Source organism: Malus domestica, chromosome 04, assembly GCF_042453785.1.
Source record: "Malus domestica chromosome 04, GDT2T_hap1".
Taxonomy (NCBI): Eukaryota; Viridiplantae; Streptophyta; class Magnoliopsida; order Rosales; family Rosaceae; genus Malus; species Malus domestica.
The window spans coordinates 27643392-27656004 of record NC_091664.1 but is presented as its reverse complement, the minus strand read 5'-3'; the positions used below and the strand labels follow the sequence as shown (position 1 = coordinate 27656004).

Sequence of the window (12613 nt, the reverse complement as noted above, 5' to 3'; positions counted from 1 at the left end):
TATTTGTAAAAAATATTTCAATTTAGAGATCGTTTAGACATTTATATACATAACAAATGAACGGTTCATCTTTAAATAATGTTAAAAACATAAAGTAGTTATAATTACAATTTCGTACGATAAAAACATGTTAATCATAAATAGGAAAACACATAAATTCCCGACACAAGCAGTATACTAAAAAATTTCCATTCCGAAGCTATAATTGAGTTGTGTCTCGTAACTGAGGTGTTATTCACCCCTGAGTTGGAAAGGAAGATTAGTTTGGGATACAAAAGGCTTTGGTCAAAGGTGTTAGTTTCAACTTTCATGGGGTTACCGATTACGTGTATATACGAGAGAGTATCCTCTTTGTAAGGATCTTGGATCTTCCAATCATATCCGTTCTCAATTAATTTTTATCATGTACTACTTATATTTAATTTTATATAAAACATCTACAGTGATTTTTTGACGTACCCGGTCCTTCCAAGTGTATGTTCACAAGTTAATCCATCTTGCAGCAACATATGCATAATCTGCATGTCTATATGTCGACATCTGGCTTCTCTTTTCGGGAAATGTACAACTGGAGTTGAGTGGAAGCCATTAAAGTAAAGCCTTAGAGTTGATTGGAAGCCATTAAAGTAAAGCTCTCTCTCTCTCTCTCTCTAGACATGGAAATAAGTGAGAGCGAGAAACAGAACATGAATTCCAATGTGACAGTTTCTGAGTCTGATGGGAAGAGCTTGCTGGAGAACTCGGAGATTGACAGCTTCTATCAGAGACTCAATAAGCTGCATACTTCATCTGGGCTCAACCTTGTGTGAGTTTTGCTATTTTTGCAATTTTTTTTTAATTGTTTTGGGCTTCTAAGTTTTCTTTTTTTCCTGTTTTTCTTATTATTTGCTCAAGTGGGTTCAAGCAAGGATTTTTTTGATGGGTTTTGTTCACACAAACACACAGATATGCATATATGTACATGTATGTATGCATGCATGCGTGCCATGTTTGGTATTTGAGAAACTTGTGGGGAAGAAAAAAGCAAAAGTTAGAATCTTTGTTCACAAGAAGCAAAGTTGGAACTTTCTAATTCCGAAATCGGAAGCTGCATATTAAACCTCCTTGTACTTACTTATGCATGTGGAATATTTGGGGAGCTTATGTGATTGGAATGGTGAATACTGGTTCAGTTAATTTAACCTGTTCCCAGTTAGCGATATCTGATTGGTTGCATTGTGCAGTTTTGATCTCAGACAATCAATGCTGGACTTGCATTTGTGTTACAAAGAAGTTACTGCAAGAGGAGGGTTTCTTCAGGTAGTTTGTTTCCAATCATTTGATGATTATTTCGTATTTATGTAGTGAAAACCAAAAAGAGAGTCCATTACCTCGTTCGTGTTTTATCGGATGTTCCAAAAGGGACTAATAATTTGTTTACTTTGATTGTGTTGATTTTGAGTCATGGAACGATCAAGTTTTCTGAAGTTCCGAACTTCCAGATTTGGGATTATCTAGTTTGAAATTAGAATGTCTTGGTTGTTTAGGAGAGAACATGAATTGTTGAAGCGCTTAACAGCGCGTTCCTATGCAGTTACAGAATCATTTATTAGATGAAGTGGTTTTCAACTTTTCACCTTAAAATTTGAAGGGATGAAGTTGCAGCACAAGATATTAAATAGACCTATAACGGTTACTTTCCAGGTTACCGCTGATGAGAGATGGGGCGAAGTTGCACTCGCCTTAAAATTGGATTGTGACAGTCTGCAGGATTCTCAACCTCTCTTAAACCTTTACGCACTCGTTCTCTACCAGTATGAAAAACTTTACTACTACAGGGAACCTCATGCAAACGCTGCTTCTACTCTAGGTAGAGTAGCTACTCCTTGCCAATTGTTCTCGAGCCTATTTTTATATTAGACAAGCTCTAGAGAAATGCATGTTTTCAATATGTTCGTATTACCTTTGTTTTTCTGATTAGGATAAAAATATCAGGTCATGCCAGTTTTTATAATATTGGGGATGTCTCAGCAATGGAAGGGCAGTGTAGGGATAATTCATCTCAGATGTTACCGAGTCTTGAAAGTTCTCATGTGGAGAAGACGACGCCCAAAGAGAATTGTCAACCAATAGGTATGTCACCGTTGCTTACTTGGTTGATTGAATTCAGCAAACTAAAAACATTACATGTTGCAGCCGTACATTTAGTGGTATTATCAAACTTCTGAAGGAACAGAGAAGGTCGTGGGGCCGATTGTTTTCTTTGTGATGCAAAATTGTGAATTCAGCAAACTAAAACATTACATTTGGACATTTGATTAGGTTCTACATCTGCAGAACAGAAGCAGTTCCCCCAGCTGCACTCCCAGAAAAAAGAGATGAAAAAACGTGGTGGTTTTCCACGAGGGACACAAAGTGCTTATACCATCTTCCTCAGGAAAGAATGTGAGCGGTTGAAAAGTTCTGCTTCGGAGCAACTTAAGGGTCGAAGGGTCTTAGACTTGGCCGTCAGTGCATGGAGGTGCCTCTCTGAGAGTGAGAAACAGGTAGAGTTACTCAACTTTTACATAGTCTACGTTAATGTTCAGCCACTTGGTTGCATTCGTTTTTATATGCTATTTTATTCCCTTGAAGCTTTCAAACTGTGCAATTCGGGTCCAGTGTAATCGGAAAGTTTATTTGCTTAAACTGAGTCTGGAAGCAAAGTTAACAAGAACTTATGCATTTGATTCCCAAAATTTTATTAGTCCTCGTACAACTGATAGTGTTGAAATTTTAAAAACATATTTTTCCTAATACCGCAGTGTGGTATTTGAAACGTCTTCCTAGTTATATCGCGAATCTTTTAGATAAACCTCTTAAAGAATTAGAAGGACAATCAGTAATTTATCAAGTGGAAAATGTTTGGCGGCATGACTATTTAAACACAGGCTGATTATTCCTCTCTTTCTGCAATTGATGTCCTTCCTCTGAGTGTCGGTAGGTGTAATTGTGTTTATTTATTTTTTCCTTGCAGCCATATGTTGAGGCAAGTAAGAGGGTTAATGAAAAAAGAGTGGCTCAAGAAATGATGGTTGATGAGGAAAACCAGGGCATGCAAAATGCAGAAAGAGGAAAGAAGCCTTCACGTTCATGGAATGGGAACTGCCGCGCGGCTTTGCAATCTGATACAGAAAAATCATGTGTTCAAAATCTAGCAGTGAACTTTCAAGAAAGTCTCCTAGAAGGGATTGACTGGAGTAAGTAATGTGGTTCACCCAAGGACTCAAGAATTTCAGCTGGGGTTTGTTTTTGAAATCGAGACTCTTTCTATTCCGGGGAAGGTAGGTCTTGTACATTTCTTATATATGTTACAATCTTGCCGGTCTTTTCGTGTATATTTTGGAAATCCGTTCCCCCTGGATGGAAATGTGGTAGCATAGCCTTTATATTTTTGGTGGTGAGCGGCTGCAGACGGGGTTCGAAAATGCATCCTTAGACCCTTCCCTTGGTGTAAAGAAAGGTTTTTAGCTAATCGTCTTTTGTTTCAACCGCTACTTTTCTTCCATGATATTTCTAAACAATCTCTCTCTCTGAAGAGAATCTTCTCTTCTTAGAGGCATGGAGAATGATCGACTGTGTTTACAAATGTTTGAAATGACAAAGTTAGTTTCGGCACAGAGAAAATGCACCGCGTAGAGGACCGATGGATGCGCGAGAAACGAGCTTACCCCCGAATTTTGAAATTTTGGTTACAGGTTAGATCATTGTATCCTAGTGGACAAACGCCTATGTAGGTAAGGGCGAACTTTTGTTAAAATGTCTTGAAGCTAAATGGAAAACAAAGAGAGTTCATAGCTTTCAGGCGGAAAACGCACCAGTCTCGGCAATAATTTCGCTATCACTTACTGCCTGTCACAATTGGGCCTAGATGTTAATGAGATTTTTTTATGTCACCAATTCATTACGTGTAATCGTTTATTAGATGAATAGTGCACTGTTTAAACACGTTTGTAAGCATTTAATAGACGATGATAGTACTCAAAACAAATCTCGGTTACATGAAAGAATTTCTCAGTAAATCTGTAAGTTAATTAATCCATTTTACATCAACATGCGCATAATCTGCATGTTTGTAAGAAGACATTTGGCTTTAGTTTTGGGGATTACAAATGTTGAAGGAGAGCAGAGTAATTGAAGTGAAAGCTCTCTCTCTGTGCAAACATGGAGGCTGAGACCGAGACACAGATCATGGATTCCAATGCGACGATTTATGTGGCTGATGGGAAGAGCTTCCTGGAGAACTCTGTGAGTGAAAGCTTGTATCAGAGACTCAACAAGTTGCATAACTCATCTGACCTGAACCTCACGTGAGTTTTCTCAATTTTTGAGGGTTTTTGGCGTCTGGGGTTTCCTTGTTTCTCTGTTTTTCTCTCTATTTGATTTCGAAATGTGTCAGAAAAGAATGATTCTTATGATGTGTTTTGTTCATATCATATAGGCTGTGGGGGGGGGGGGGGGGGGGGAAAGCAAAGTGGGAACCTTGTAATTCAATGCGAAGTTGCACGTGGATATATAGGCAGCTTATACACACACACACACACACACACACACATAAATTAACGTATCATATTATTTTAGAAATGAAAGGGTAAGCATATTGATTCATTTTGCTAATAAGCCGTTATCTTCTGGCAGCTTTCAGAGCCATCAGGAATCGTTATGTGCGAAAAATAGTGATGTTTTTTTTTTCTAGAATTGCATATGCCACTTTGAATCTGCATCACTTGAAATTACATTTGTTGTACCGTATATTAGCCTTCAATATTGGGACCTCACTACTTAACCATGTACGAGGGGAAGGAAACCCTTATTCTATAAAAGGATCCTTAACCCTCACTTTAGGAGCAGGGCAAAGAGAGCAAATCCTAGCCTCTATAGCCTCCATGTACATCGTAACCCTCAATTTACATAGTGAAACTCGTAACCCTCAATTTACATAGTGAAAATGGATCGACAGCAGTGTGAATGTAGCCCCAACTTAGGGTGAATCACATTATATCTTTGTATTCTTGTGCGTTTGTGTGATTTACGGTCGGATTTACGTTGTTCCAAAGTCTCACTGATTTTGTGCATCAACAACATTATAATCTTGTAAATACCATGGAAAATCAGAAAGTGAGACTCGGTTTTATTCCTTATCAGTAACAAGCTTCGATTTAAAGTTCTCTCTCTTTATTTGTACAAGAAGAATTTTCATAGCTGATACAAACAAGAGTCGTCTTATCAGATATCTAGACAAGGAAGAAGCTGAACTTCTTACTTTGGAGCTGAAAGGGGTTCGGCCTCCCGTAGCAAAACAAAAATCCTTGAGAAGACGATCATCAGCTGACACACAGACCGTTACAGTTGATGGTGGTCCATATCCAACGAGGGCAACCTGTTTATTAAAATATCAGTACCCGAAGGGTATCATTTTTCAAAGGTCCCCACCCCTCTCTTCATTTCAAAGAACTTATACTTGTAGTTTTCAACTTACTACTACTGCTTCGCAGTGGTTTCTCATCCTATTTGTCAAATTTTCTGGTGTTGCATGGCCCTTTCGGTATTTGTCACCCAAAGATTCTAAATGCAGGAAGCTCGCAGTAAGTTTAGCGTCGAAACTGAGCCTGAAACCACGGTTTCCATTGATCCCGTGGATGGATATCTTAGTCCAGAGGATCAGCAATTCTTCATTTCAAGAGACCTCTCCCTCAGCTTCAACGGGGAGAATAAATTGCAAGGTATCGCTTATTTTCGCGTACAAACCAATCAGGTCTGCCAAAACAATCGAATTGCACGAGCTGTTTCAACAAATGTGAATTGAATCAAACTTTGCTTGTCTTGCAGATTTACTATTGCAAGGAAGATGAGTAAATTGCAGGATAAACTTTAGGTGGTTATATAATTAAAACACAAACAAGGAGTTGGCTGACCTGATCGTGAAATAATAGCCATTGGATGCCAAGCACAATGATGTAGGATGCAACAACACCAAAGTCTTCTACAAAGCATCTAGTCGGATACAACTATTTATGCGAAGTGTTTATTGTGTATCGAGGGTTTGCAGGGACCTTAGTATTTATATTGGCTAAGGTATTAAGGTTCTGTCCATAAAGGAATCCCAAATCCCACCTTTTTAGCCCATCAGTTAGGTGTCATAATCACATAAAATCAAGGACTCCATCAATCTTACTTGTATTACAAGACACCTAATATAAGATTGATATCTTTAGGAAATCAAATCACAATATCTACATTAATCTCCAATATTACATTCAGATTATATGTTGTAGACCATTTAGGGTTGATTTACATCGGAATAAATCCAACAGAACCAACCCGGAAGAAAGCACACTTGCATGTTGTTGCATCAAAACATATAAATGTTGACTAATCTGACTAACATGGAACTTGGTAATACGTTGTAAAGCCAAAAACTTGAACAAGCAACTTACAGCTACCGGATGCGCACTGACAATATCTCCTACAATTATTTGTTCACCGCAATATCTTCTACAATTATTTGTTTGGATGCCAAATTACACATAGCAGCTATGGTTACTAAAAAGTATAAAACAGTTTTGCCCTAACTAAAGCATGAGATTTCCTAATTGTGTTTCTTCTTTTACATCATTATCATTATTGTTAAAGAGTTTTGCTTCTAACTAAACAACCGTCCATGTGACTTACCATCCACAAGCATGTGGCCCCTGTGGCCGGATGGTCATCCGTTGATGCATGTGAACAATATTATCGAACCCAAGCCTTTGCTTAGTTGTTATTTGTTGTCATTAGTTTAACATAAAACACCATGATTATGGTTCTTGGGACAAGCAATGGATGGATTGCTCACCAAGACACGCACACTCGTGCGCACCTGTCTCCATTTGATCAAATGATGGAAGTGTGATCACTAATGAGGATTAGGCACCTAATTAGGGTACCCGGAAAACCAAATATAATTATTTAGGTTAGAATCAATCTTTGACAAAAGCTCTTTAGACTTAACCAAATCATGTGAATATGGACCATGTTTGTTTAATTAAATTAGATTAAATAATCACTCGCATTATAATATTAGAAGATGACAGCTTAAAACGTGCTTCTGCCACCAAATTCCATGTTTATCTTCTTCCCAACATTATTCTCTGAGTGTTGAATATTTAGTCCATTGCACTATCTAATTGGCTCTATGCATCCACTTGTACTAATTTCATCCTAATTCAGTTGTTCAAACATTTGAACTTAATTTTTAATTTCGTTTAGAAGATGTGATTATGAGACGGATGCTTATAACAAAAGGGATAGAGAAATACCTAGAAAGACTTTAAAAGAGATTTTAAGAAAAGATATGGAGTACTTGAAGCTAACGGAAGACATGGCGCAAAACTGAGCGCATCGCCATTCGAGGATTCATGCAGTCGACCTCACTTAGTGGAATAAGACTTAGTTGTTGTTGTTGTACTTCAAATTAGGGTTGTTCACAAAATAAGCATCTCAAAACTTCAAGTCGTGTCACAAACACTTACAATACAATTTTGAAGAGAAAAGAAAAACTCATGATGGACTCAATTGTTGTTACACCTAACCATTACTTTTCTCAACACTAACAATTGATGATAAGTGGGGATGAACAAGAGCTGCTAGATTTTTATTTGAATCTTCCTGTCACAACAGACTCCTTAACTTCGGAAATTCCTTACCAAGATCCCAAATCCCAAATGGGTGATTAGAGGTGGAAACAAAGCTAGGATTCAATAAACAATGGCAGAAGTAACAAGACTAAAGATGTGATAGTTTTTTTTTTTTTTATAACAGTTAATTCTTAAAGTGTCTCTCATTAGCATTAACAACTGTGAGAAAGAACTCTTCAACTGTCTCTCTTACTATTTAATCTATAAGAGTTGAAGTCTTCAAGTTTCATGATTTTCCCCAAGACGATTAATAGTTTTAGGAAACCAAATGGAACCTTGACCAGCAAGTTTGATTCAGATTGGAAATGCTGCTACATTGTATCAAAGTCAAAAACCTAACAATTTAGAAAAACACCCCCCCGTGACAGATGAAACCAAAGAGATATAGAGTTTGCTTGTCAAATTAAACATCATAATTATCGATTAATGAGAAAAAATATAATTAAAAAAACTGAATGACAAACATTTTTAATAATAAATTGAAGAAACCCCATGTTAGGGAGCAAGGATGCACCAAAACCAATCAAGGGTTTCTTGTCTTATGCAGTTACGACTCACAACTTACAGGTCTTTTGGTTCATCTTTGTGATTCAGTTATTTAGTCCCAATCAACTTATTTTATTTAGCGGGGAACACCAAATGAAACCACATTGGCTATTTTTTCAATTAGTTTAGAGAAGGGATAAGTAAGAATATTGCGGAGGATGCAAAGGAAATTGTATAGTGAATTAGCAAATCCACAATAAACTTGTAGCTTAAGTCGTTAAAAACAATTAATTCTGTAACTGAATTTTTATATTCGATGCTCGGATAGTTATTGTTCCTTGATTAACTCGAGAAGATATTATCTCACTATAGTCAAGGTTGAATCTTTTACCTCATACGACAATTGTCATTGCGTATTGACCCGGACCTAAAAAGTTTGGGTGAAACTAAGTGGAGGTCCAATTCGATTGATGTTGAAGAATCAGCGGATGAGTTATGGTTAGGGGTAAAATGCCACTCGAATCCAAAACTAACTGGTTCTCCCCGAAATGCTTTGATGCGCATCACTTGGCTGGTCATCTAGGGGTAAAACACTGTTTCTATGCAGGTTGCGAGAGTGATACCAAATCAAGACAAACTTTGAATACAAAATATGACCTCAAAATAATAGAGGTCAAAGTCGGCTAGTGAGACAATATCAAATCAACTTCATCGTAAAATTCAACAGTAAGTATCATTTTATACCTTAAGAGGAAAAAGTGAACCCGTTTATAACTGTTGATGTATAGTGTGGATTATTTTATGCTAGAAACTTCCGGTCCAAGTGTTTTGCACTGAATTAAATATACACTAATTTTAATTAAACCCTTCTTTCTGGCAATGAGGTCTGTCTCACACAAGGAGACAAGCTTTCTGGCAAAGTAATTAGTTGGAGGATCTTTCTTTTTTAAGATTGTTTATATCTTCCAATTTGTGAAATCAGGCCTCTTATCTGCCTACATAACACATGTTCTATGGTTTAAGATAATCTAATCAATCAAATGTTGCCTAATTGATAAGATTAATTGGAAGAATTATTGTTATTAATTAGTAGATGAGATATTTAAATAAATAAATTCAACAGTGGAAATCAGAAAGGTCGAACTTTGTCACAATAAAAATATTGTTCTTGTGTGACCAAAAATCACGAGTTCGATCTCTTTACAAAGTAAAAATAAGACTGTGTACGATAGATTCCTCCATCCTCGCAAAAGAAAAAACTTTGTTAACTTAGGCTCGCTCATTTTAACGAGGAAACCAGAAAAACAAAAGGAAAAGAGCATGTTGGAAGATGAAGAGGTGAGGCAGGCAATGTGGATCGAACCCGGCCACATCCTTTTAAATCAGGAGGTCGGTCCAAACTCCAAAGCCGCTGATAGAAAATTACAAAATAATGGCCCAGATGATTGAAAGCGCCATCAAAACAACCACATGCCTCTCTCTCTTCTCTCTCTCTCTCTCTCTCTCTCTCTCTCTCTCTCTCTCTCTCTCTCTCTCTCTCTCTCTCTCTCTCTCTCTCTCTATTTGGGCATTACCCACTAATCATTGCTAAGCTAAAAGACAAATTCCATTGGTCCCCGGAGCCAATTGATGGAAGCCAACACATTTTGTGTTTTTTTAAAATCAGCTATTTCCACATCATGGATCTACCAAAAATAACTCCATAAATAAAAACCGAATATATTTTCTCAAGTGTCATCTGTGGATATTTCTTTTTCGTTTTGCAAGCGATATTGGAGAGTGGAGAGTGAACTTAAAATCTTAGCAAAAAGAGTGAACGCGCTTAACCGGCTGAGCAATACGCGTTTTGTATTATCTCAAGCTTTTTAATATTATTTCATTTAACACATAATTAAGTAATTTCTCAATTGACAAAAATACATGATAGTCGCTTTCTAGTTGCTAACAAATTGATATTCATATATATTAGAAAGCTGGATTGTATTCAATTTTAACCGTTGTAACCGTGTCGTTATCGTATCTACCTTGAATTAATCAATACGCAAAACGATATAAAAATAATGATACATTAACTCATATTTATTTATCGCCAAAATGAGAACAGTAGTATTACAAATATAATATTAGTTGAACGATATTAATCATGTCTAATAGTGTACACAATAAATTATATATCTGTATTCATATCGATTTCAAGTTATAACGTTTAATGTTCGAGATTATCACCCCAAATAAACTACTATACTATATCAGTCAAGACATGGAACTATTTAAGATTTTATTGATTTAACACATTCGAAATTTTAAAACCCTAAGTAAAAAAAAAAATAAGTTGACTTAATGGAAGATTGCAAATATTATAACAAAAGAAGACATACCGGCCTTGCAAGACAAGAGTCACGACGACCTGACAGACCCATGTTTTTCGGCATATTTTCCGGTGACATGTTGCCCTAGCAATCGTTTAATTTGGACCGTGGATTGAAGCTTTCACTCTATGATTTGGTAAATTCAAAGTGCATTTATAATATAGGGCAACCTCAGTCGAAAGTGAAACATCTATCGTACTTGACAATTGGCATTATTCTTACTTTACAAATAGAATGTTTCGATAACTTAAACTTATGATCATTCGACCACTAAAAAACAATTTTTTTCGTTGCGCAAAAACTCACCCGTAAAGTGAATATAACATATTTGGTAAAAAAAAAAATATTGGAATTCAATGCGGCACGTTTGAAATGCATTTTATCTTTTCTTAAGAGACGTGAGGATATGTTTCACCTGCCAGGGTGACGTACAACTCAAAACATTTATATCACAGAACACATTTCCAACTCTCCTTAGACAAAAAAATATTTTGGTGTGCCAAAAAAGTAACTCGATACATTAAGTGTAATTTAATACAATTGGATGAAAACTTTAAAAAAACAATTCTAATCAATTGTAGTATGAGACTGGTGTACGGAGCCATGATCTCGGCACAATGAAAGTTTATCTGCTTTAGACTTTAGTTGCATCTAATGAAGGTTTACCTGCTGTAGTTGACCTAATTAATTTTTCAGTTTTCTCATTTCTTATTTTTTTTATACATAAGCAATATCAGGAAAGAGAGAACGTATGACAGAATTCGAATGCATGAGCAAATACTTTCAACCATTTAGAATCGGTTTGAGATTGCTTATGTAGAAAGTTTTTTTTTTAAAATTTTTATAATAAGGACGTTAAAAGTTTTATAGCACTTGGAAGTGCTCTATCAAACAATGTTTTTACGATTCATAAGCACTTTTAATGATTCATGTGAAACATAGTTACACAAACACAACTGTGCTAGATTTGTAAGAGTGGGGAGACCAAAATATAAATACCTATACAAAACTACATCATTGCTTTCGGTTGTTAAGAAGCATTTTTAGCTTACAAAAACAATCTCAAACAGAATCTTAAATTACAAACCATTAAATTTATTTTAATCGTCTTATGTATCTTTGTTCGTAAGGTTCTATGATCCAATCAATGAACATTGATATGTGAATTTTATGAATCACACGCAAAGAAATGTCGCATTCATTTAATTGAAAGTGAAACAACCAACATTCAATATTAGAAAAACAAAATTAAAGGAGCCCACAAAACATTGTCCGATTGATGAAGATTGCACATGTTCCCAATCACTAGCATGTTCAACGGGGAGGGTCTCTTTTGTTCTTTACTACTAGTGCTCTATTATTTTTCCATTCAAACTTCAGCGTTACGCTGCTAATTCATCCCAACGTCTTTTTATTTTATTTTAAATTTATTATTATTAAGAGGAGGGATGAGACTCGACTCAACTCTATTATAATAATTAAGGAAATAAGAGAGTTTTGAACCCGGAATGTATGGGTGAAAACCCAATACGCTATCCAGTATGATATTGAACCATATGCACATCATCCCCATGTCTCATAACTTCCATTTACCAATTTGTTTGTTTATTGTTCTTAATATTATTAAAACAGATTAAATCCCAATAAACATCTAGAAATATTTCTTTCAAATATGAAAATGAATTAAAAGAGAAAAAGAAAATTGCGAAGGCTAATGCTCTAAACATAGCCTTACTACATCCGAGTCGGGGCACTCTCACAAAAACATAAAACTGTCATATATTTTAATCTCATTTGACCTTGTGTCGTTTTCAGTTCTCACCCTATTTGAGAGATATTCTGGTGAGGAACAATAAAAGACGGAAATTTAATTTCTGTTACATTAGTCATTAAATAATTAAACTTTGTTTTACAGGGTAATATGAGAGGTGACTGAGGTAAGTCCTGATGTCACGTATAAAATTACTGAAATAAAATAAAAATTAAAATAGCTGATGAATAAGATGTTGAGGTTCTATCCAAGTATCCCGAATTTGAAATTCTTATCTTTGAGTTATTATAATA

General features: G+C 35.9%; 2 protein-coding genes and 1 long non-coding RNA gene across 4 annotated transcripts; 2 read left to right on the top strand and 1 right to left on the bottom strand.

Moving 5' to 3' along the window:
* Window positions 1-509: 509 nt before the first annotated feature.
* Window positions 510-3515, top strand: LOC103433865 (putative high mobility group B protein 11). The gene is made up of 6 exons (XM_008372151.4): window positions 510-805; window positions 1224-1299; window positions 1684-1849; window positions 1975-2112; window positions 2302-2525; window positions 2996-3515. The coding sequence occupies exons 1-6, from the start codon at window positions 657-659 to the stop codon at window positions 3224-3226; spliced, it is 984 nt and encodes a 327-aa protein (XP_008370373.3). The 5' UTR covers window positions 510-656; the 3' UTR covers window positions 3227-3515.
* A 525-nt stretch (window positions 3516-4040) lies between these two features.
* On the top strand, window positions 4041-5984 carry LOC108173173 (protein SUPPRESSOR OF QUENCHING 1, chloroplastic-like). 2 transcript variants are annotated; one of them, XM_029101413.2, is made up of 4 exons: window positions 4041-4328; window positions 5249-5443; window positions 5594-5741; window positions 5848-5984. In XM_029101413.2, the coding sequence occupies exons 1-4, from the start codon at window positions 4183-4185 to the stop codon at window positions 5872-5874; spliced, it is 516 nt and encodes a 171-aa protein (XP_028957246.1). In that variant the 5' UTR covers window positions 4041-4182; the 3' UTR covers window positions 5875-5984. The 2 variants fall into 2 exon arrangements, with proteins under 2 accessions (XP_028957246.1, XP_017187248.1); XM_017331759.3 differs by having other exon boundaries at window positions 5249-5741.
* LOC139195367 (uncharacterized) lies at window positions 5576-6040 on the bottom strand. Its single transcript, XR_011580209.1, has 2 exons — window positions 5934-6040; window positions 5576-5801 (listed from the first exon to the last, which is right to left on the bottom strand). It is a non-coding gene; the product is annotated as an uncharacterized lncRNA (long non-coding RNA).
* Window positions 6041-12613: the final 6573 nt, after the last annotated feature.

Coding starts and splice junctions, on each gene's coding strand:
- LOC103433865 (XM_008372151.4), top strand. CDS start 657: ATGGAAATAAGTGAGAGCGAGAAACAGAACATGAATTCCAATGTGACA. Junction 1,850..1,974: donor AAACGCTGCTTCTACTCTAG/GTAGAGTAGCTA, acceptor TAAAAATATCAG/GTCATGCCAGTTTTTATAAT. Junction 2,526..2,995: donor TCTCTGAGAGTGAGAAACAG/GTAGAGTTACTC, acceptor TTTTCCTTGCAG/CCATATGTTGAGGCAAGTAA.
- LOC108173173 (XM_017331759.3), top strand. CDS start 4,183: ATGGAGGCTGAGACCGAGACACAGATCATGGATTCCAATGCGACGATT. Junction 4,329..5,248: donor TCATCTGACCTGAACCTCAC/GTGAGTTTTCTC, acceptor TCGTCTTATCAG/ATATCTAGACAAGGAAGAAG. Junction 5,742..5,847: donor CGGGGAGAATAAATTGCAAG/GTATCGCTTATT, acceptor CTTGTCTTGCAG/ATTTACTATTGCAAGGAAGA.